Source organism: Callithrix jacchus, chromosome 11 (genome assembly GCF_049354715.1).
Source record: "Callithrix jacchus isolate 240 chromosome 11, calJac240_pri, whole genome shotgun sequence".
NCBI lineage: Eukaryota > Metazoa > Chordata > Mammalia > Primates > Cebidae > Callithrix > Callithrix jacchus.
The window spans coordinates 47,192,113-47,215,025 of record NC_133512.1 but is presented as its reverse complement, the minus strand read 5'-3'; the positions used below and the strand labels follow the sequence as shown (position 1 = coordinate 47,215,025).

Sequence of the window (22,913 nt, the reverse complement as noted above, 5' to 3'; positions counted from 1 at the left end):
AAACAAGAATTTTTTTTTTGGGGGGGGTGGGGGGAGGGAATTAATATACATAATTCCTGTAATATTTTTAGCTACATAAAAATATACTTTTGGTATCACATATAAATGTGTTCTCAAGGTGAAAGCAAGTGAATTCAGGACTTTTTAGATTGATAAAAGGAGATTTATCTAAAATGGGATTTGTCTAAAATGGGATTTTTATGCCTCAAGACATACTTTCTTTGGAGGGAGATAAACTGCAAGAGACAGTGGGGTGACAAATGATGGAGCTGGCTTGTCTGCCCTGATGAATTTGCACATACCTCGCTACAGTACGAGTGGGGTTGGCTACACGGTGGGTTACAAGACCTGTCGGCATCAGGCTGGCTCATCATCAAGCAACCCCCTGTAGAACAGAAAATCATGTTTTGACAAATAATGTATCTTGCTATGATGAAAATACACTGTTAGTGACTTGTGTTTGAATCTTGAACTACTTTTGGAATCCCAGGAATTTTTCTGTCAGTGGTTGACTGTGAAATATTTGGTTAACCTTGAGCACGTGTAGTGACTCCAGGACCTTCTTACGCAGGGGAGGTAGCACAGTGCCTGCTTCTCAGCAGGTATTCAACAAGCATTTGAAAGAATGATTCTGTAGCTGCTATTTTGAAAATACTAATTGCACAAAAACTTTTACTATCAGGAGCGCCAGAAGCCAAGTCCAGCAATTAAAAAGCTGATTTAATTTTTTTTCTAAGGGTAAAATTCTTTCTTGGAGATTCAAAACAATAGTTTTCATGTCCTTTGAAATAACTCTTTAGCTCTTTATGTTAAATAATTTTTTAAAAATAATGCATTTTTCTTTTTGAGAAAAATTACAATTTCTGCTAATTCAGGGTGTTTTTTGGATATAGAGAAGAAAACAAATGTATCTACTAAATCATTTGTTTTGAACTATGGTTTTAACTTGATATTACAGCTGTTTATCTCTCTCTTGTTTATTTTCCAGTGTAGTACTAACTGTCCCTAAGTTGTTTCAAATGAGGTTTTAAGATGGAAATAGAGGTCATAGAAAACATTGGTGATACAAAAGGAACCCATATATTCAAACTATACTTGTTCAGTTTAACAGAATTTTAGCAAAGCAAAATTTTTTCTTTATTGAAAGAATTGACGATCCTCAGGAATGTAATCACATGTGCCTATTGCTAATTCTCTGTTTTTCTCTCAATACTACAATCTCAAAATACTCATGGAAAAATTGTTACAGAAAAGCAGTTAGTCATTGCAAGGCAATTGCAGTTAATTGGCCATATTGAAGTTATTATCATTAAACAAATACATACACGAAAGGAAAGCAGTATTTTGAGTTCCTTAAAAGGACAATTTAGAAATTAAAGCAATTGATCAAGATAGGTAATATACTTTACATGCTTGTCTATTTGTCATAAAGAATGTCATCTCTCCTAAAAGATGAAAGAAGAATGCATATAGAGTTTATCACAGATGATTTATACATTGGCTTTTTGGTACTGAATAGCATTAGAAATAATCCATTGCACACTTCGCTGAATTAAAAATACGATTTTACAGGTAAGTCTTTTAAAGTTTGACTTACCTTTGCATTGGGGTAAGAGCCCTACATGCAGTAGAAAAAGAGTTTTTAATATGTAGAAGAAAAGTCAGGCAAACATTATTTGCATCCATTATTGGAAAAAAAACTGCAAATTTATAGGATCATTTAGAGAAGTGGTTAAATTTTCTTTGAATAGTTTGGCAATAAATGTATCCATTCATTTTGAATCTGTGAGCTGAATGGATAACTTCTGTAACACCTCCTCATTGAGAAAGCCCATCCGTCCCTGTCCAGGGCTCTTCTTACTCCATACTTCTTGGAGTGAGGGGGTTGAAGCAGATTTTTCTCCCAAAAAATAATACAGTGAGACAACCAAGGGTTTCTGTTAGATGTCTTTTTGTTGTTGTTATGTATGTGACCACAGGGAGTTGTTATTATCAAGCGTTTCTTGATAGACCTTTCTTACGTATAAAATCATATCTTCACAAGAAAAAAATAGACATCCTGATCTAGCTCCCATAAGGGAGGAAATTAGTAATTGGGTTTCAATGAATCCATGTAATTTAAAATTCAATATAAAAATGGATAGTTTTCAAAAAGCATATTGATCCTTGCTCCTTTTTCTTACTGTATATACTAAAGTTAAATTTATAAATGGACATTACTCAGAGGCATCCAAATGCACACTCCTTATTTCCCCCCACAGCAGGGTTAAAACACAGCAGCAAGTAAGCAGGTCTGCCTGAGCAGTTAACTGTCAAGACTCCTGCTGTTGCTGTGCTATGGCAATTCCCATAAGTTGTTAGATTTATAAAAAGAAATTGTTTATGGAAAGGCATTAGATTTCTGGGTCCATGTGCCTGAAATTAAGGTTCTGGTTCTGACTTTCGTTTATTTTTAGGAAATGTGCTTGGTGGTTCACTATGTATCTTGAGCCAAAATCTCTTCCTCCTTCAAGGGATCCTTGGGATACCTCATGTTTACGGGCTTTGGATAGGCATTTAGGAATTGCACACTAGAATAGTTCTTTGGAGGTATATGTTGGTTGAAGTACAATCAAAAAAAGTTATTCCTTTGGATTTTTTCTTTGGATATATAGTAATTTGGGGATGTGGGCACAGTAGGTGAGCTGCTCAGATGGTCTGGGTTTGAAATTTACCAATAGGTCTTTCCAATTAATTAATTTAAAAAAGTCTGAATCATAGATTTCTAAATTCAAGCAAGATGTTTGGATTTGTATAATCATACTCCCTTGGTGGTATTTTTGGTCTGCATATATGTTGCCTTCAAGACACAGAAGCAGAAAGTAAAAAAAAATTGATTATTTTTAAACATGTAGAAAGTTGCTCATATATAAAATTTCTAGAAAAGATAACTTGAAAAGTATTTATTTATAATAATTATTAGAATTAGATAGTATTAAATGTTTTGGCAGTGGTACCTAAGAGGGCTAGGTGAGAGATAATTTGAACCATTATAAAATAAAATAATTTGTCACTGGTCGCCAGATGGGTGTAACCAGCTTAGGCAACCTGAATCCCTAACAGGCTTTGAATACTGAAAGAGTAACTTCGTTTCCTTAATTATTTTCTTCAACCAATCACATGTGTGTTATAGGAAGATTTTCAAAGAACAAAGAGAAACTGGAGGTTTACCTGTGACATTTATACCGTCTGACCTTTGACACCACACTGTTCGGGAAGAGCCCTTCCAAGCACTGGCCATCCATTTATATTCATAGCACTGTCCATCTGCAGGGAAACAGTAAACAGGAGCAAAAGCATTCTGTTACACAGAACAACAATCATGGGGGTAGAGTATTAATCACATATTTATGAACAACTGAAAAGTGATCAGAAGCCCATCTCTGATGATTCAAATGTCAATTTATTGTCCTGAAGTTGCCAAGCATATGTTAAAATTGCAGCTATCCCACACTACCTGGTGGGAACCTAGGTTTGTAATTTAATTTTTAAAGAGTGTTATGCAATAAATATACAGTCAGATATGGAGAATAACTATATATATATAGATAGATATACACACACGTGTGTGTGTGTGTGTGTATCTATCTATCTATATGTGTGTGTGTGTGTATATCGAGAGAGAGAGAGAGAGAGAGAGAGAGAGAGAGAGAGAGAGAGAGAGAATACCTGGAGAATATATATAGAAGGAGAGAGAGTGAGTGTATATATATGTAAATAACAATATATAGAGAAAAAAATATATATTCTCTCTATATATAGAGAGAGCTCTCTTTCTCTATAGATCTCTATTATCTATATATTCTCTATGTATTCTCTCTCTATATAGAGAGAATAACTCTATATATCATACAGTTCTAACAAATATTCTTTATCCATGCTTGTTGATGAAGAAAACATGAGGTAGAATTGTATTCTTTCCTGCTCTGAACACCCTCCCTGTCCGTCCAGCAGTTCATACTATTCTGAAGTAGATGTATGACTTTGTTATGCTTTTAGTTATTTCACTGTATGCACACACACATAATTACTATCTACAGAAATGATATATGACTTTTTTTGCAGTCATAAATTTTAAAAAGTATCCTATTCTATGTAGCATTCTGAAACTTAATGTTACAGGAGAAATATTTCTAAGTGATTTTTAAAAATGTAGTACAGTCAGTTTATTTTAACTGCCACATAGAATTTCATTGTAATACATAACACAGTTTATTTAGCTATTGCTTCTATTAGGTTATTTTTAATTTTGTTATTCAAACAATGCCTTGAAGGTAAACCTTGTGCAAATATCCTGGTGCTTCTTTAAGTTATATATCTAGAAGGGAAATTTCTGGGTATCACTGTATGAATAGCTAAAACTTTATTAAATATTGCTCATTTTTTTCCTGCAAAAGGTGACAATTTACAAATCCATCAGCAGTGCATAAAGATTGCCATTCCTTTAAACACTCATGAAAAGTTATAATAGCCGGATTTAAATTTTTTTTGGTTAGCCTTTTGGGTATGGAAAGTTATCTTGTCATTTTAAATTAAAGTTCCTTGATTAATAAAGTTAATGAACAGTAACCTAAATGTTTTGGAACATGTGAATCTCCTGTTATGCAAACTACTTATTTAAACCTTTGGCCTTCCCCCCACCCCTACTACTGACATCTATGTTTTTTCTCACTGAATTGTAGAAATTCTTCCTTCTGGAACAGTGATTCTATTTTTTTTTTAACATATTTCTATTTTTTTTGTATTTTATTTTATTGTATTGTATTTGGGCTCTGGGGTACATGTGCACATCCTGTTTCCTGCAGCGTTGTTGCATAGGTACATACATGCCATGGTGATTTGCTGTCTCTATCTCCCACTCCCCCATTGCCTACATCAGGCATTTCTCCCAGTGTTATCCCTCCCCATCCTCCCCTCCCCTGCTTGCTGTTCCTCCCCTCCCCTCCCCCTCATCCCCCCATCTAGCCCTGCGAGTGTTGTTCTCTTCTCTCTGCCCAAGTGTTCTCATTGTTCATCACCCATCTATGAGTGAAACCATGCGGTGTTTGGTTTTCTGTTCTTTTGTCAGTTTGCTGAGAATGATGGTTTCTAGATTCATCCATGTCTCTACAAAGGACACGAATTTGTCATTTTTTATGGCTGTACAGTATTCCATGGTGTATATGTGCCACATTTTTTTTTGTCCAGTCTATTATTGATGGGCATTTGGGTTGGTTCCAGGTCTTTGCTATTGTAAACAGCACCACAGTGAACATATGTGTGCATGTGTCTTTATAATAGAATGATTTGTAATCCTTTGGGTACATATCCAGTAATGGGATTGCTGGGTCAAATGGAATTTCTATTTCTAGGTCCTTGAGGAGTTGCCACACTGTCTTCCACAATGGCTGAACTAATTTACACTCCCACCAGCAGTGTAAAAGCATTCCTATTTCTCCAGATCCTCTCCAGCATCTGTTGTCTCCTGATTTTTTAATAATCACCATTCTAACTGGTGTGAGATGGTATCTCAATGTGATTTTGATTTGCATTTCTCTAATGACCAATGATGATGAGCATTTTTTCATATGTTTTTTGGCCACATATTTGTCTTCTTTTGAAAAGTGTCAAAAGAAGACAACCACTTTTGAATGGGGTTTTTTTTTTTTTTTGTAAACCTGCTTTAGTTCTCTGTAGATTCTGGATATTAGCCCTTTGTCAGATGGGTATATTGCAAAAATTTTTTCCCATTCTATTGGTTGCTGGTTCACGCTAATGATCGTCTCTTTTGCTGTGTAGAAGCTCTTAAGTTTAATTAGAGCCTATTTGTCTATTTTGGCTTTTGTTGCCATTGCTTTTGGTGTTTTAGTAATGAAGTCCTTGCCTGTGCCTATGTCCTGAATGATGTGGCCTCAGTTTCCTTCTAGGGTTTTTATGGTGTTAGTTCTTATGTTTACATCTTTAATCCATATGGAGTTAATTTTTGTATAAGGTGTAAGGAAGGGGTACAGCTTCTGCTTTCTGCACATTGCTAGCCAGTTTTCCCAACACCATTTTTTATTAGGTCTGCTTTGTCCAGATCTGAGTTCAAGTCCTGGATATCCTTGTTGACTTTCTGTCTCATTGATCTGTCCAGTATTCTCAGTGGAGTGTTAAAGTCTCCCACCATTACTGTGCAGGAGTCTAAGTCTCTTTGTAGGTCATTAAGAACTTGCTTTATGTATCTGGGTGCTCCTGCATTGGGTGCATATATACTTAGGATTGTTAGCTCTTCTTGTTGCATCGATCCTTTTGCCATTATGTAATGCTGTTCTTTGTTTCTTTTGATCTTTGTTGGTTTAAAGTCCCTTTTATCAGAGACTAGGATTGCTACCTCTGCTTTTTTTTTTCTCTCCATTTGCTTGATAAATCTTCTTCCATCCCTTTATTTTGAGTCTTTATGTGTCTTTGCATGTGAGATGGGTCTCCTGAATACAGCACACCAATGGGTCTTGACTTTTTATCCAGTTTGCCAGTCTGTGTCTTTTGATTGGGGCATTTAGGCCATTTACATTCAATGTTAATATTGTTATGTTTGAATTTGTTTCTTCCATTTTATTACTGGCTGGTTGTTTTGCCCATTAGTTGATGCAGTTTCTTCATTGCATCATTGTTCTTTATCATTTGGTGCATTCTTGCAGTGGCTGGTACTGGTTGTTCCTTTCCCTGTTTAGTACTTTCTTCAGTAGCTCTTGTAAGGCAGGTCGTGTAGTGACAAACTCTCTCAGCAATTGCTTGTCTGTAAAGAATTTTATTTCTTCTTCCCTCATGAAGCTTAGTTTAGCCTGATATGAAGTTCTGGGTTGAAAATTCTTTTCTTTAAGGATGGCCTCCACTCCCTTCTAGCTTGTAGGGTTTCTGCTGAGAGATCTGCTATGAGTCTGATGGTCTTTCCTTTGTGGGTTACTTGGCCTTTCTCTCTGGCTACCCTTAGCATTTTTCCCTTCATTTGATCCCTGGTGAATCTGACAACTATGTGCCTTGGGGTTGCTCTTCTTGAGGAATATCTTTGTGGTGCTCTCTGTATTTCCTGGATTTGAATGTTGGCCTGCCTTGTTAGTCCGGGGAAGTTCTCTTGGATAATACCTTGAAGCGTTTTCCAGCTTGGATTCATTCTCCCTGTCACATTCGGGTATGCCAAACAAGCATAGCTTAGGTCTTTTCACATAATCAATAGTTCTTGGAGTCTTTTTGTTCATTTTTTTCACTCTTTTTTCTCTAATCTTGCCTTCTCATTTTACTTCACTGATTTGATCTATCTCTGATATCCTTTCTTCTGCCTGATCGATTCAGCTGTTAAAACTTGTGTATGCCTCTCAGAGTTCTGGTGCTCTGTTTTTCAGCTCCATCAAGTTGTTTATATTCTTCATTAAGCTGGTTATTCTAGTTAGCATTTCTTCTAATCATTTTTCAAGGTTCTTAGTTTCTTTGCATTGGGTTAGAACATGATCTTTTAGCTCAGAGAAGTTTGTTATTACCCACCTTCTGAAGCCCACTTCTGTCAATTTGTCAAATTCATTCTCTGTCTTTTTTTTTGCTCCCTTGATGGTGAGGAGTTGTGATCCCATAGAGGAGAAGAAGTATTCCAGTCTTTGATGGTTTCATCCTTTTTGCACTGTTTTTTTTCCCCATCTTCATAAATTTATCTCTCTCTGATCTTTGAAGTTGGTGATTTCAGGAGGAGTCTCTGAGTGGATGTCCTTTCTGTTGACATTGGTGCTATATCTTTTTTGGCCTGTAGAGGCATTGCTGGGCTCTCTCAGATTCTATCAGGTTGTTGGGTGGCTGGTCCTTCCCTGGAGTTTGCAGGTGAGATTGGCCCCACTTTCCCAATAGTGTCTCTCCTTCCCTAAGCTCAGTCTGCCTGGTTGGGGTCAAACTGGTGTATTTGCTGCCAAGCTCTCTAGTGAGGGCTTCAGTTTGAGTTCTGTGGGGGTGGGGCCTGCCGGCCTTATGGCCTGTTTCCCTGCTTTCAACTCTGCCTCCCTCTGTGGGACAATCCATCCCACTGGCGTTAGTCCAAACTTCCGCCCAGGTCCGTGTGACAACTTGCCGTGCCCGGTAGGAGCCACAGCTCAAATCTGCATTGACAACCCACAGCACCCTTCAGTCTGGCAGAGCTCTCATGGACTGTGGGTTGCAGGAGGGATGAGGTAAGCACAGGATCCGAATTGGAGCACTGAGGGGGTGAAATTCCACCCCTGCCAGATCCTCTTAGTTGGCTGCCCTGTCTTGGTCTGTACCCCTGGGTGGCTCCCACCCTGTGGCTCCTTCCCTTGGCTGTTTTCAGTGCCCTATTAGTCCCACAGAAATGAACCTGGCACCTCGTTTAGAATTGTGAAATCCTCTAGACCTCTGCGTCTCATTCGCTGGGAGCTACATTCTGGTGTTGGCTTCTCTCAGCCATCTTGCCCCCTCCCCCAGAACAGTGATTCTTAAAGTGCAGTTCAGAGACTGGGAGACGTTGACATTGTTTTATAGTTTGCGTGAGGATTTCCCCTTTACAACTACAATCTGTGTAAGGTTGGATTTTCTTAATTTACATAAACTAAAATAAGGTTGCAATAAATTAAATGCAGAAGCAGGTAAGAGAATCCAACTGTCTTCCTTAAGTTACATTCTAGAGAGATTTGCAAGAATTCAGATAAGACCACTCTTGTCATTAAAGTTATTTTTCATTTGTTATGGTGAACTTATTTTGCAGGAAATTTATTTACAGTAATATGCAATTTTGTTTTTTGATTATTTAAAATAAATTGATAAACATTAAAAAAGTAATACATTTTCTATTTTTTTAATTATACATATCAGAAAAGAAAAGCTCTTTTGGGTCCTCAACAATTTTAAGGTTATTAACTTGTTTTGGATCAAAAAGTTTTAGATTTGCTATTCTAGACACAAATCCTTTGAAATTAATTGGCTTTATAAGCGTATTTTCCAAGTTCATGGCTGGTCGTAACCTAGTTTGTGATCTCTTTTACTGTGTAGAAGTTTTAAATTTTAATTTAAAGAAATTTAAAATCCTTTCCACTTTTGTTTGTGCTTTTAGTGTCATATTAGGAAATCCTTATCTACCTTGAGTTCACAAAAATATTCTCTTATATTTAAGTATTTTACAGTTTGCTTTTCATCATTAGATCTATAATTTATCTAAAATATAGTTTTGTATGATGTAAGCTGAGGATAGTTTTAAAACTTGATATGGATAACACATTTTGGCAATATTATTCATCCACTGGTTCTCCCACTGACTTTCCCTCTGTCACTTATCTATATAAGAATTTGTCACAGAGATGCTCTTTTCTATTCTTTTAGTCTAATGGCTTTATTGTAGATCAGTTACCCTTTTTAACTATGACGCTTTAGAGAAAGTCTCGATGTAAACTTATGTAAGTCCCTTGAATTCTTCTCCTACTTTTCCTTCTTAAAAACATTCTGGGATCTTCTTGGCCTTTAACTCTTCTGAGTTAATTTCTGAGATTACATTAATTTCCTGTTCAAATTACATACATTTTATAGGTAAGTTTGTATAAAATTTACATGTTATAATATTGAGGATTTTATCCATAAGTACTGTTTCACTAATGTTTTAGTTTTTTCTTTACGTCTTCCAAAAGATTTAAAAATTTTTCCATACCTGTCTTACATGAGTTTTGTTAGATTTATTTTTTTATAGTTTTACTTTTATTGTCATACATTTGTTCGAATTAAATTTTATAACAGAGTTTTGCTGGTAAAAAAGTATTTAATGTATTGGTTTTAAAACTGTACAATGTTTCTGAATTTTCTTCAAAACAGGGGTCTATAAATTATCTTGATTCTCTAAAACATGAAATTCATATACTATGAAAATAATTTAATTTCTTAATTTTCAATTATCTATTTATTATAATTTCTGGGGTACCGGTGCAGAATGTGCAGGTTTGTTTGTGTACATGTGCCATGGTAGTTTGCTGCATCCCTCACCCGGTCATCTACATTAGGTATTTCTCCTAATGCTTTCTCACCCCTAGCTCTGTATCCCCCAACATTCCCTCGTGTGTGATGTTGCCCTCCCTGTGTCCATATGTTCTCATCGTTAAACTCTCACGAGTGAGAACATGCGGTGTTTGGTTTTCTGTTCTTATGTCAGTTTGCTGAGAATGATGGTTTCCAGCTTCATCCATGTCCCTGCAAAGGACATGAACTCATCCTTTTTATGACTGCATAGTATTCCATAGTGTATATGTGCCCCATTTTCTTTATCCAGTCTATCATTGATGGGCATTTGAGTTGGTTCCAAGTGTTTGCTATTTTGAACAGTGTCACAATAAACATATGTGTGCATGTGTCTTTATAATAGAATGATTTATAATCCTTTGGGTATATACCCAGTAATGGGATTGCTGGGTCAAATGGTATTTCTATTTCTAGATCCTTGAGGAATTGCCACACTGTCTTCCACAATGGCTGAACCAATTTACACTCCCACCAACAGTGTTCCTATTTCTCCATATCCTCTCCAGCATATTGTTGTCTTCTGAATTTTTAATGATCACCATTCTAACTGGCGTGCCACGGTATCTCAATGTGGCTTTGATTTGCATTTCTCTAATGACCAGTGATGATGAGCATTTTTTCATATGTTTGTAGGCTGTATAAATGTCTTCTTTTAAGAAGTCACTGTTCATGTTCTTCACCCACTTTTTGATGGGGTTGTTTTTTTCTTGTACATTTGTTTAAGTTCTTTATAGATTCTAGATATTAGCTCTTTGTCAACTGGGTAGATGGCAAAGGTTTTTCCCATTCTATTGGTTGCTGGTTCACTCTGATGATAGTGGAGTTTGATTAGATCCCATTTGTCTATTTTGGCTTTGTTTCCCATGCTTTTGGTGTTTTAGTCATGAAGTTCTTGCCCATGCCTATGTCCTGAATGGTACTGCCTAGGTTTTCTTCTAGGGTTTTTATTGTGTTAGTTCTTATATTTACATCTTTAATCCATCTGGAGTTAATTTTTGTATAAGGTCCAAGTAAAGGATCCAGTTTCAGCTTTCTGCATATGGCTAGCCAGTTTTCCCAACACCATTTATATGTTTAAATAGGGATCCTTTCCCCATTGCTTGTTTTTGTCAGGTTTGTCAAAGATCAGATGGCTGCAGGTGTGTGGCATTATTTCTAAGGCTCCTTTTCTGTTCCATTCATCTATATGTCTGTTTTGGTACCAGTACCATGCTGTTTTGATTACTGTAGCCTTTAGTAAGTTTGAAGTCAGGTAGCATGATGCCTCCAACTTTTTTTTTTGTTTTTTCTTCTTCTTAGGATTGCCTTAGCTATGCAAGCTCTTTTCTGGTTTCATAAGAAATTTGAGGGGGTTTTTCCAATTCTGTGAAGAAATTCAATGGTAGCTTGATGGGGATAGCATTGCATCTATACAATACTTTGGGCAGTATGGCCATTTTCATGATATTGATTCTTCTTAACTATGAGCATGGAATGTTTTTCTGTCTGTTTGTGTCCTTTCTCATTTCCTTGAGTGGTGGTTTTTAGTTCCTCTTGAAGAGGTCCTTCACATCCCTTGTTAGTTGTATTCTTAGGTGTTTTATTCTGTTTGTAGCATTTGTGAATAGGAGTTCACTCATGATTTGACTCTCTGTCTATTACTGGTGTATAAAAATGCCTGTGATGTTTGCGCATTGATTTTGTATCCTGAGACTTTGCTGAAATTGCTTATCAGCTTAAGGAGATTTTGGGCTGAGACAGTGGTGTCGTCTAAATAAACAATCATGTCGTCTGCAAATAGAGACCATTTGGCTTCCTCTTTTCCTAATTGAATACGCATTATTTCTTTTTCTTGCCTGATTGTCCTGGCCAGAACTTCCAATACTCTGTTGAATAGGAGTGGTGAGAGAGGGCATGTTTATCTTGTGCCAGTTTTCAAAGGGAATGCTTCCCGTCTTTGCCCATTCAGTATGATATTGGCTATGGGTTTGTCACAAATAGCTCTTATTATTTTGAGATATGTTCCATCGATACCTAGTGTATTGAGAGTTTTTAGCATAAAGGGCTGTTTAATTTTGTCAAAGGCCTTCTCTGCATCTGTTGAGATAATCATGTGGTTTTTGTCTTTGTTTCTGTTTATGTGATGGATTACATTTATAGATTTGTGTATGTTGAACTAGCCTAACATCCCAGGGATGAAGCTGATTTGATTGTGATGGATGAGTTTTTGATGTACTGTTGGATTCGGTTTGCTAGTATTTTAGTGAGGATTTTGGCATCAGTGTTCATCATGGATATTGGCCTGAAATTTTCTTTTTTAGTTGTGTCTGTGCCATATATTGGTATCAGGATGATGCTGGTCTCATAAAAAGTTAGGGAGTATTCTCTCTTTTTATATTCTTAGAATAATTTCAGAAGGAGTGGTACCAGCTCCTCTTTGTGCCTCTGGTAGAATCAGGCTGTGAACCCATCTGTTCCTGGATTTTTTGTTGTTGTTGTTGGTAGGGAATTAATTGCTACCTCAATTTCAGACCTTGTTGTTGGTCTATTCAGGGATTCAACTTGGTTAGTCTTGGGAGGGTGTAAGTGTCCAGGAATTATCAATGTTTTCCAGATTTACTGGTTTATTTGCATAGAGTTGTTAGTGGTATTCTCTGATGTTATAGTTTGTATTTCTTTGGGATTGGTGGTGATATCCCCTTCATCATTTTTTATTGCATCTATTTGATTCTTCTTTCTTTTCTTCTTTATTAGTCTGGCTAGCAATCTATCTATTTTGTTGATCTTTCCAAAAAACCAACTCCTGGATTGAATGATTTTTTGAAGGTTTTTTTTTTTTTTTTTTTTTTTTTTTTTTTTTTTTTTTTTGCATCTCTATCTCCTTCAGTTCTGCTCGTCTTAGTCATATCTTGTCTTCTGCTAGCTTTTGAATTTACTTGATCTTGCTCCGCTAGTTCTTTTAATTGTGACACTGAGGTGTTGATTTCAGATCCTTCCTTGCTTCTCCTGGGGGCATTTAGTGCTATAAATTTCCCTGTAGACACTGCTTTAAATGTGTCCCAGAGACTTCAGTACATTGTGTCTTCATTCTCATTGGTTTTGAAGAATATCTTTATTTCTGCCTTCATTTCATTATTTATTCAGTAGTCATTCAGGAGCAGCTTGTTTAATTTCCATGTGGTTGTGTGGTTTTGAGTGAGTTTCTTAACCCTGAGTTCTAATTTGATTTCACCGTGGTCTGAGAGACTGGTTGTTATGATTTCCATTCTTTTGCATTTGCTGAGGAGCATTTTACTTCCAATTATGTGGTCAGTTTTAGAATAAGTATGATGTGGTGCTGAGAAGAATGTATATTCTGTGGATTTTGGGGTGGAGAGTTCTGTGGATGTCTATTAAGTCTGCTTTGCCCAGATCTGAGTTCAAGTCCTAGATATCCTTATTTTCTGTCATCATGTTATCTGTGTAGTATTGACAGTGGGTGTTAAAGTCTTCCACTATTATTGTATGGGAGTCTAAGTCTCTTTGTAGATCTCTAAGAACTGGCTTTATGTATCTGGGTGCTCCTGTATTGGGTGCATATATATTTAGGATAGTTAGCTCTTCTTGTTGCATTAATCCCTTTACCGTTATGTAATGCCCTTCTTTGTCTCTTTTGATCATTGTTGCTTTAAAGTCTGTTTTATCAGAGACTAGGATTGCAACTCCTGCTGTTTTGGCCTCCATTTACTTAGTAAGCCTCCTACCACCCCTTTATTTTAAGCTTATGTGTGTGTTTATATGTGAGATGGTTCTCCTGAATATAGCATTCCAATGGTCTTGACTCTTTATTCAGTTTGCCAGTCGGTATCTTTTGATTGGGGAATTTAGCCAATTTATATTTAAGGTTAATATTGTTACGTGTGAATTTGATCCTGCCATTTTGATGCTAGCTGGTTGTTTTGCCCATTAGTTTATGCAGTTTCTTTATAGTGTCAATGGTCTTTATAATTTGGGATGTTTATGCAGTGGCTGGTACTGGTTGTTCCTTTCCATGTTTAGTGCTTCCTCCAGGAACTCCTGTAAGGCATGCCTGTTTATGACAAAATCTCTCAGCAGTTGCTTGTTTGTAAAGAATTATATTTCTCCTTTGTTTATGAAGCTTAGTTTGGTGGGATAGAAAATATTGTGTTGAAAAATTCTTTTCTTTAAGGATGCTGAATATTGGCACCCACACTCTTCTTGCTTGTAAGAAGTCTTCTCAGAAGAAACAAGTTTTCTTCCAGGAGATCTGCTATGAGTCTGATGGGCTTCCCTTTGTGGGTAACCCAATCTTTCTCTCTGGCTACCCTTAACATTTTTTCCTTCATTTCAACCCCAGTGAATCTAATGATTATGTGCCTTGGGGTTGCTCCTCTTGAGGAATATTTTTATGGTTTTCTATGTAATTCCTGAGTTTGAATGTTGGCCTGCCTTGCTAGGTTGAAGAAGTTCTTCTGGATAATAACCTGAAGAGTTTTTTCCAACTTGGTTTCATTCTACCCATCACTTTCAGGTACACCTATCAAATGTAGATTAGCTCTTTTTACATAATCCCCTATTTCTTTTGTTTGAAAGAAACAAAAGAAGTATTTCTTTTGTTTTATTTCTTTTGTTTGCTTTGTTCATTTCTTTTTACTCTTTTTTCTCAAATCTTGCCTTCTCACTTTATTTCAGTATGTTGATCTTCAATCTCTGATATCATTTATTACCCTTGATGGATTCAGCTATTGTGCTGTGTTTTTCAGCTTCATCAAGTTGTTTATATTCTTCTCTGTGCTGGTTATTCTAGTTAGCATTTCATCTAACCTTTTTTCAAGGTTCTTAGCTTCCTTGCATTGGGTTGGAACATTCTCCTTTAGCTTGGAGAAATTTATTACACACCTTCTGAAACCTGTTTCGATCAATTCATCAAACTCCTTCTCCATCCAATTTTGTTCCCTTGCTGGTGAGGAGTTGTGATCCCTTGGAGGAGAAGAGGCATTCTGGTTTTTGCAGATTTCAGCCTTTTTGCACTGCTTTCATCCCATCTTCGTGGATTTATCTACCTTTGGTCTTTGAAGTTGGTGCTGTTTGGATGGGGTCTCTGAGTGTATGTCCTTTCTGTTGATGTTGAAACTATTTTTTTTGTTAGTTTTCTTCTAACAGTCAGGTCCCTCTGCTGCAGGTCTGTTGAGTTTTGCTGGAGGTTCACTCCAGATCCTGCTTGCCTGGGAATCACCAGCAGTGGCTGCAAAACCAGCAAAGCTTGCTGCCTGTTCCTTCCTCTGGTAGCTTCATCCCAGAAGGGTCCATGTCAGATGCCAGCTAGAGCTCTCCTGTATGAGGTGTCTGTCAGCCCCTGCTGGAAGGTGTCTTCCTGTCAGGATACACAGGAGTCAGGGAGCCACTTGAGGAGACAGTCTGGTCCTTATGAGAGTTAAAGCACTGTGCTGGGAGATCTGTTACTCCCTTCAGAGCTGCTGGGCAGGGAAGTTTAGGTCTGTGGAAACTGAACCAACAAGCATCCCTTTTCCTGCGTGCTCTGTCCCAGGAAGGTGGGGCTTTATTTATAAGTCCCTGACAGGCTGCTACCTTTTTACAGAGATGCCTTGCTCAGCAAGAGAAGATGCCCTCTACCTTGCTGAGCTGCTGTGAGCTCCGCCCGCTTGCTGTGTAAGCTTCCTGGTGACTTTGTTTACACAGGCAAGGTTAAAACAGTGTACACAAGCCTCAGCAATGACAGACGACCATCCCTACACTGAGCTTGAACATCCCATGTTAAAAGTCCAGACTGTTGCACTGGCTGCGAGAAGTTCAAGCCAGTGGATCTTAGCTTGCTGGTCTTCATGGGGGTGGGACCCACGAAGCCAGATCACTTCCTCCCTGGCTTCAGCTCCCTTTTTTAGAGGAATGAGCAGTTCTGTCTCACTGGTGTTCCAGGCATCACTGGGGTATGAGAAGAAAAAAGAAAACTGCCATGGCTAAAATGGCCACCCAGTTTTGTGCTAGAAACCTGGGGTGCTGGTGTTTTATACACTGGAGTGAGTCTCCTCATCTGCGGATTGTGAAGACCATGGGAAAGCCTAGTATCTATGCCAGAGTGTCAGGAAAAGTCCCTAATGGCTTCCCTTCGCTATGAGGGAGTTCTCTGGTCCCTTGTGCTCCTCGGGTGAGGCAATGCCCCAGTATGCTTTGGCTCACCCTCTTTGGGCTGCACCCACTGCATCTCACCTAGTGAGATGAACCTGGTACCTCAGTTAGAAATGTGGAGATACCACCCCTTCTGTGTTGCTCTCGCTGGGAACTGTGCACCAGAGTGGTTTCTGTTTTGCCATCTTGGCGGAAATCCCCTCAATTCTTAAACTTCTGATTACACTTGGCTGGAATCTCCTTTATTTGGTTGAAAATAAGTGGCAATAGTGGCATCCCTGTCCTGCTACTGATTGCAAGAACCTGCCTCTAATATTTCCCCATGTATAATGTTTGTGTAAATTTTGATAAACCTTATTTATTGAGTAAAAAGATTCTCTTCTAGTTTGTTTGGTCTGCAAGTTTTTATTGTGAAGGTGAACTGAATTTTAAAAATAATTTTAATGCGTATTAAAATCACATCTTTATTTCTGTTAATGTGACAAATTATATTAATAGATTTTACTAATATTTGGTTGTTTTGCATTTCTACAATGAACTATAATTAGTCATATTAATTGTTGAATATATTAATTTGGTTAGCTAATATTTTATTTTTAGGATTTGGTGGCTACTTTCATAAGTAACTTTTTTTTAAAATTGTCAAGGTTATACTCTCATTGTAACTAGGGGGAATTTTCTTCAGTTGTTTTTCCCCGATTCAACTGTTTTTTTTCTTTTTCCTTTCAATATATAGATCCTGGATCAGAGATGACCAAATAGGAATAGCTCCGGTCTGCAGCTTCCAGGGAGATCAATGCAGAAAGCAGGTGATTTCTGCATTTCCAACTGAGGTACGCAGCTAATTTCATTGGGACTAGACAGTAGATGCAGCCTACCGAGGGTGAGCCAAAGCAGGATGACGTGTCTCCTCACCTGGAAATTACAAGGGGTTAGGGAACTCCCTCCACTAGCCAAGGGAATCTGTGAGGGTCTTTGCCAGGAGGAATGATGCACTTTGACTAGATACTATGTTTTTCCCATGGTCTTTGCAACCTGCAGACCAGGAGATTCCTTCACGTGCCTACACCACCAGGGTCCTGGGTTTCAAAAACAAAACTGGGTGGCTATTTGGGTAGACACCGAACTAGCTGCAGTTTATTTTTTCATACCCCAGTGACACCTGGAATGCCAGTGACACCATTCACTCCCCTGGAAAGGGGGCTGAAGCCAGGGATTCAAGTGGTCTAGGTCAGTAGATCTTACCCCCATGGACCCCAGCAAAATAAGACCCACTGGCTTGAAATTCTTGCTGCCAGTACATCAGTCTGAAGTCTACCTGGGATGCTTGAACTTGGTGGAGGGGAAGGCGACCATCATTACTCAGGTTTGAGTAGGCAGAAACAAAGCCTCCAGGAAGTTTGAACAGGGCAGAGCCCACTGCAGGTCTGCAAAGCTACTATAGCTAGACTGCCTCTCTAAATTCCTTCTTTCTGAGCAGGGTATCTCTGAAAGAAAGGCAGCAGCCCCAGTCAGGGGCTTATGCATCAAACTGTCATCTCCCTGGGACAGAGCAGTTGAGGGAAGGGGCAGCTGTGGGCACAGCTTCAGCAGACTTAATGGTTCCTGCCTGCCACCTCTGAAGAGAGCAGTGGATCTTCTGGCACAATATTTGAGCTCTACTAAGGGATAGACTACCTCTTCGAGCAGGTCAACTGACACCTCCTACAGGAAAGCTGTAGCTGGCATCTGGCAAGTTCTCCTGTGGGATGAAGCTTACAGAGGAAGGAACAGGCAGCAATCTTTGCTGTTAGGTAGCCTCTGCTGGTGATACCCAAGAAAACAGGGCATGAAGTGGACCTCCAGCAAACTCCAGCAGACCTGCAGCAGAAGGTCTTGACTGTTAGACAGAAAACTAACGAAAAGGAATAGCATCAACAGCAACAAAAAGTATATCCACACAGAACCCCATCTGAAGGTTACCAACATCAAAAACCAAAGGTAGATAAATCCATGAAGATGAAACAAAACCAGAATGCCCCTTCTCCTCCAAAGGATTACAACTCCTCCCTAGCAAGGGAAGAAAACTGGATGGAGAATGAGTTTTACAAAATGACAGAAGTAGGCTTCAGAAGGTGGGTAATAACAAACTCCTTTCAGCTGAAGGAGCATGTTCTAACCCAATAAAAGAAAGCTAAGAACCTTGATAAAAGGTTACAGAAACTGCTAACTAGAATAACCAGTTTAGAGAAGAACATCAATGACCTGATGGAGCTGAAATACGCAGCATGAGAACTTTGTGAAACATACACAAATATCATCAGAATCGATCACATGGAAGAAAGGAGATAGAAGATCAAATTGATGAAACAAAGTGTGAAGACAAGATTAGGGAAAAAAGAATGAAAAGGAATGAACAAAGCCTCCAAGAAATATGAACTATATGAAAAGTCCAAACCTACATTTGATTGGTATACCTGAAAGTAATGAGGAGAATGAAACCAAGTTGAAAAACACTCTTCAGGATATTATCCAGGAGAACTACCCCACCCTAGCAAGGGAGGTCAACATTCAAAATCAGGAAATACACACCACAAAGAAGAGCAACCCCAAGGCACATAATCCTCAGATTCACCAGTATTGAAATGAAGGAAAAAATATTAAGGGCAGGCAGAGAGAAAGATTGGGTTACCCACAAAGGGAAGCCCACTAGACTAACAGCAGATCTCTTGGCAGAAACCCTACAAGAAGCGAGTGGGGGACAGTATTCAACATTCTTAAAGAAATCAGAATTTCCTATCCAGCCAAACTAAGCTTCATAAGTAAGGGAGAAATAAAATTATTTACAGACAAGCAAATGCTAAGAGATTTTGTCACCACCAGGCCTGCCTTACAAGAGCTCCTGAAGAAGCAGGAAATCTAAAAAGGAAAAACCAGTACCAACTACTGCTAAAACCTACCAAATTGTAAAGACCATTGACGCTATGAAGAAACTCCATCAACTTGTGAGCAAAATAACCATCTAGCATTATAATGACAGGATCAAATTCACACATAACAATATTTACCGTAAATGTAAATGGGATAAATACCCCAATTTAAAGGCAAAGACTGGCAAATTGGATAGAGTCAAGACTCATTGGTGTGCTATATTCAGGATACCCATCTCACATATGAAGACACACATAGGCTCACTATAAAGAGATGGAAGAATATTTATCAAGCAAATGCAAAGAAAAAAAAGCAGGTGTTGCAATCCTAGTCTCTGATAAAACAGACTTTAAAGAAACAAAGAAGGGCATTTCATAATGGTAAAGAGATCAATGCAACAAGAAGAGCTAATGATCCTAAACATATATGCACCCAATACAGGAGAACCCAGATACATAAAGCAAGTTCTTAATGACCTATAAAGAGACTTAGACTCCCACACAATAATGGAAGACTTTAACACCCCAATGTCAATACCAGACAGATCAATGAGACGAACATTAACAAGGATATCCAGGACTTGAACTCAGATCTGGACCAAGCAAAGCTAATAAACATCTACAGAACACTCCACACCAAAACCACAGAATATACATTCTTCTCAGCACCACATCATACTTATTCTAAAACTGACCACAGAATTGGTAGTAAAACACTCCTCAGCAAATGCAAAAAAACAGAAGTCATAATCTCTCAGACCACAACACAATCATATTAGAATTCAGGATTAAGAAACTCACTCAAAACTGCACAACTACACAGAAACTGAACAATCTGCTCCTGAATGACTAATGGGCCAATAACAAAATTAAGGCAGAAATAAATAATTTCTTTGAAACCAATGAGAACAAAGAAAGAACATACCAGAATCTCTGGGACACAGCTAAAGCAGTGTTTAGAGGGATAGTTATAGCACTAAATGCCAACAGGAGAAAGTGGGAAAGATCTAAAATCAGCATCCTAACATTACAATTAGAAGAAGAAGAGAAACAAGAGCAAACACATTCAAGAGTTAGCAGAAGATAAGAAATAACTAGAGTAGAACTCAAAATACAGAGACAGGAAAAACCCTTCAAAAAAAAATCAATGAATCCAAGGAGGTGGTTTTACAAAAAGATTAACAAAATAGACTGCTAGCCAGACTAATAAAGAAAAACAGAGAGAAGAATCAAATAGACACAATAAAAAATGATAAAGGGGATATCATCACCAATCCCTCAGAAATACAAACTAGCATCAGAGAATACTGTAAACACCTCTATGCAAATAAATGAGACAATCTAGAAGGAAGGGATAAATTCCTGGATACATAAATACTAAACCAGGAAGAAATTAAATCCCTGAATAGACCAATAACAGGTTCTGAAATTCAGGCAGTAATTAATAGCTTATCACCCAAAAACAGTACAGAACCAGACAGATTCACAGCCAGATTCTATCAGAGGGACAAAGAGAAGCTGGTACCATTCCTTCTTAAACTATTCCAAACAATATAAAAAGAGGGACTTCTACCTAACTCATTTTATGAGATCAGCAGCAATCTGATATCAAACCTAGCAGAGACACAATAACAAAAAAATTTTTAGGCCAATATCCCTGAAAAACATTCATCAAAATCCTCAATAAAATACTGGCATACCAAGTCCAGCAGCACATAAAAAGCTTATCCACCATGATCAATTCAGCTTCATCCCTAGGATGCAAGGTTGGTTCAATATACACAAATCAATAAATGTAATTCATCATATAAACAGAAACAATGACAAAACCACATGAATATCTCAATAGATGCAGAATAGGCCTTCAATAAAATTCAACACCCCTTCATGGTGCAAACTCTCAATAACTACGTATCGATGGAACACATCTCAGAAGCTATTAATGGCAAACCCACAGCCAATGCTGTCGTACCATATGGGCACAAACTCGAAGCATTCTCCTTGAAAACCACCACAAGACAAAGATGCCTTCTCTCACCACTCCTTTTCAACATAGTACTCAAAGTTCTGGCCAGGGCAGTCGGGCAAGAAAAAAAAGCGTATTCAAATACGAAGACAGGAAGTCAAACTGTCTCTGTTTGCAGATGACATAATTGTATATTTAGAAAACTCCATCATCTCAGCTCAAAAGCTCCATAAGCTGACAGGCAACCTCAGACATTAGTGTTTCTGGTGTGGGCTCAGAAGGAAATTAAGAGTATGTTAATGAAAAATAGAAGGCCATTCTTGTTATATAATGGCAGAAATGTAGCTGAACTGTGTTCTACATTGTGTGAAAGTTTCTTCATGCTTTTTATAGTAAAATGCAAAGGGCAGGCAATAAAGTAGAAAAAAAAAACAAAACCATCATCTCAGTCCAAAATCTCCTTAGGGTGATTAGAACTTCAGCAAAGTCTCAGGATACAAAATCAATGTGCAAATATCACAAGCATTCCTATATAGCAGTAATAGTGTAGGAGATCAGTCAGGGTGGTTGGAGAAGCCACAGGGAAAGATGCAAACCTTCTTGAAAAGACAGAAGCTTTTGTATAGCTTCAGGGGAGAGAATAAGCTATATGCAGCTGTTCTGTTACCCTGAGGCAAAGGGTATGGAGTAGAGGAGTTTGTCTAAATAGGCTTGTTTGCTTAGGTTGTCCAAAACCAACCTTTCTCCCTGCAAGGCGAATAACAATATTAATTACTCACAGATTATGTTGGCTCCAGGCTGTCTGCGTTATGTCTGTACTAAATAAAAGCTAGGAGCTCCAGCTTATTGAGATTGCTCAGTCTGCCAGTAGCCCCTAGCAGCTCTTTTACTGCATACCTATGTCTGAGTACTCCTTTCATCCATTGCTCGGCTGATGTCTGCAGGACAGACCTGGCAGCTGGTGCCCTATGTGAGGAATGCTGCAATGGATTGCAAAGAAACCCTCGAAAACGAAGGTGAACAGACTGTGCAGTCAGTAAGTCATTGGTGCCTGCTCAGGATTTCCAAGTTTGGGGGATTTTTCAAACTAGTATTTATTATGGGACAACAGTTATCTGCTCAACAGAAACAGTATATAAAAGTATTGGAACAGCAGCTTAAAGATAGTGGAGCCTCCATTTCCCAGGCTTAATTAAGGGACCTAATGCAAATTGTTGTCTCCCATAACCCATGGTTCCCTGAAGAAGGAATGCTATACCTAGAGCTCTGGGAACAAGTAGAAGTAAATCTTAAACGTCATCACATGCACAAGGACAACAGGTCCCAGTAACATCTTTAACATTATGGGACTTAGAGCTGCTTTGGCCCCACACCACATAGAAGAGCCTAAAAAGGGCAAGGAGGAGAAACCACCACCTACCCTACTGCCTTGTTCTCCTCACTCAGCTTCACTGTAACTGGGTAACTATACCAAAGAGCAGACAGAGATTTTCCCTCAGCCACCTCCCCCAATAAGTTGGAAAAAAGACAAGGGATACACTAGTTATGGGACCCTGTCTTAGACAAGCAGCATTAGAAGGGGAACTCCTGGCCTGCCCAGTGGTGCAAGATCAACAAGGCAATCGGGTATATGAACCCATTACTTTGAACACTTATAAAGAGATTAAAGAGATGAGAAAAAGCCTTAAAGAAAACAGAGCCACTAGTCCCTTTATGAAAGGATTAATTGAAGCCATAGCAGACAACTTCCATGTGACCCCAGGGGACCGGCCAGTGCTAGCTAAAACAACTTTGGATGCCAATTGATACCTCCTATGGAAAGCAGAATTCAATGAATTATATGAACAGCAAACTCC

At 38.2% G+C, this 22,913-nt stretch overlaps 1 protein-coding gene across 1 annotated transcript in view; it reads right to left on the bottom strand.

Moving 5' to 3' along the window:
- The window catches only part of THSD7A (thrombospondin type 1 domain containing 7A), a 518,919-nt gene that overhangs the window by 8,825 nt on the left and 487,181 nt on the right, over nucleotides 1-22,913 (bottom strand). Inside the window, exons 24-25 of the mRNA XM_009002347.5 lie at nucleotides 3,211-3,306; nucleotides 303-385 (exon numbers count right to left, since the gene is read on the bottom strand). Coding sequence (XP_009000595.1) covers nucleotides 303-385; nucleotides 3,211-3,306 — 179 coding nt within the window. The remainder of the gene's footprint in view (nucleotides 1-302; nucleotides 386-3,210; nucleotides 3,307-22,913) is intronic.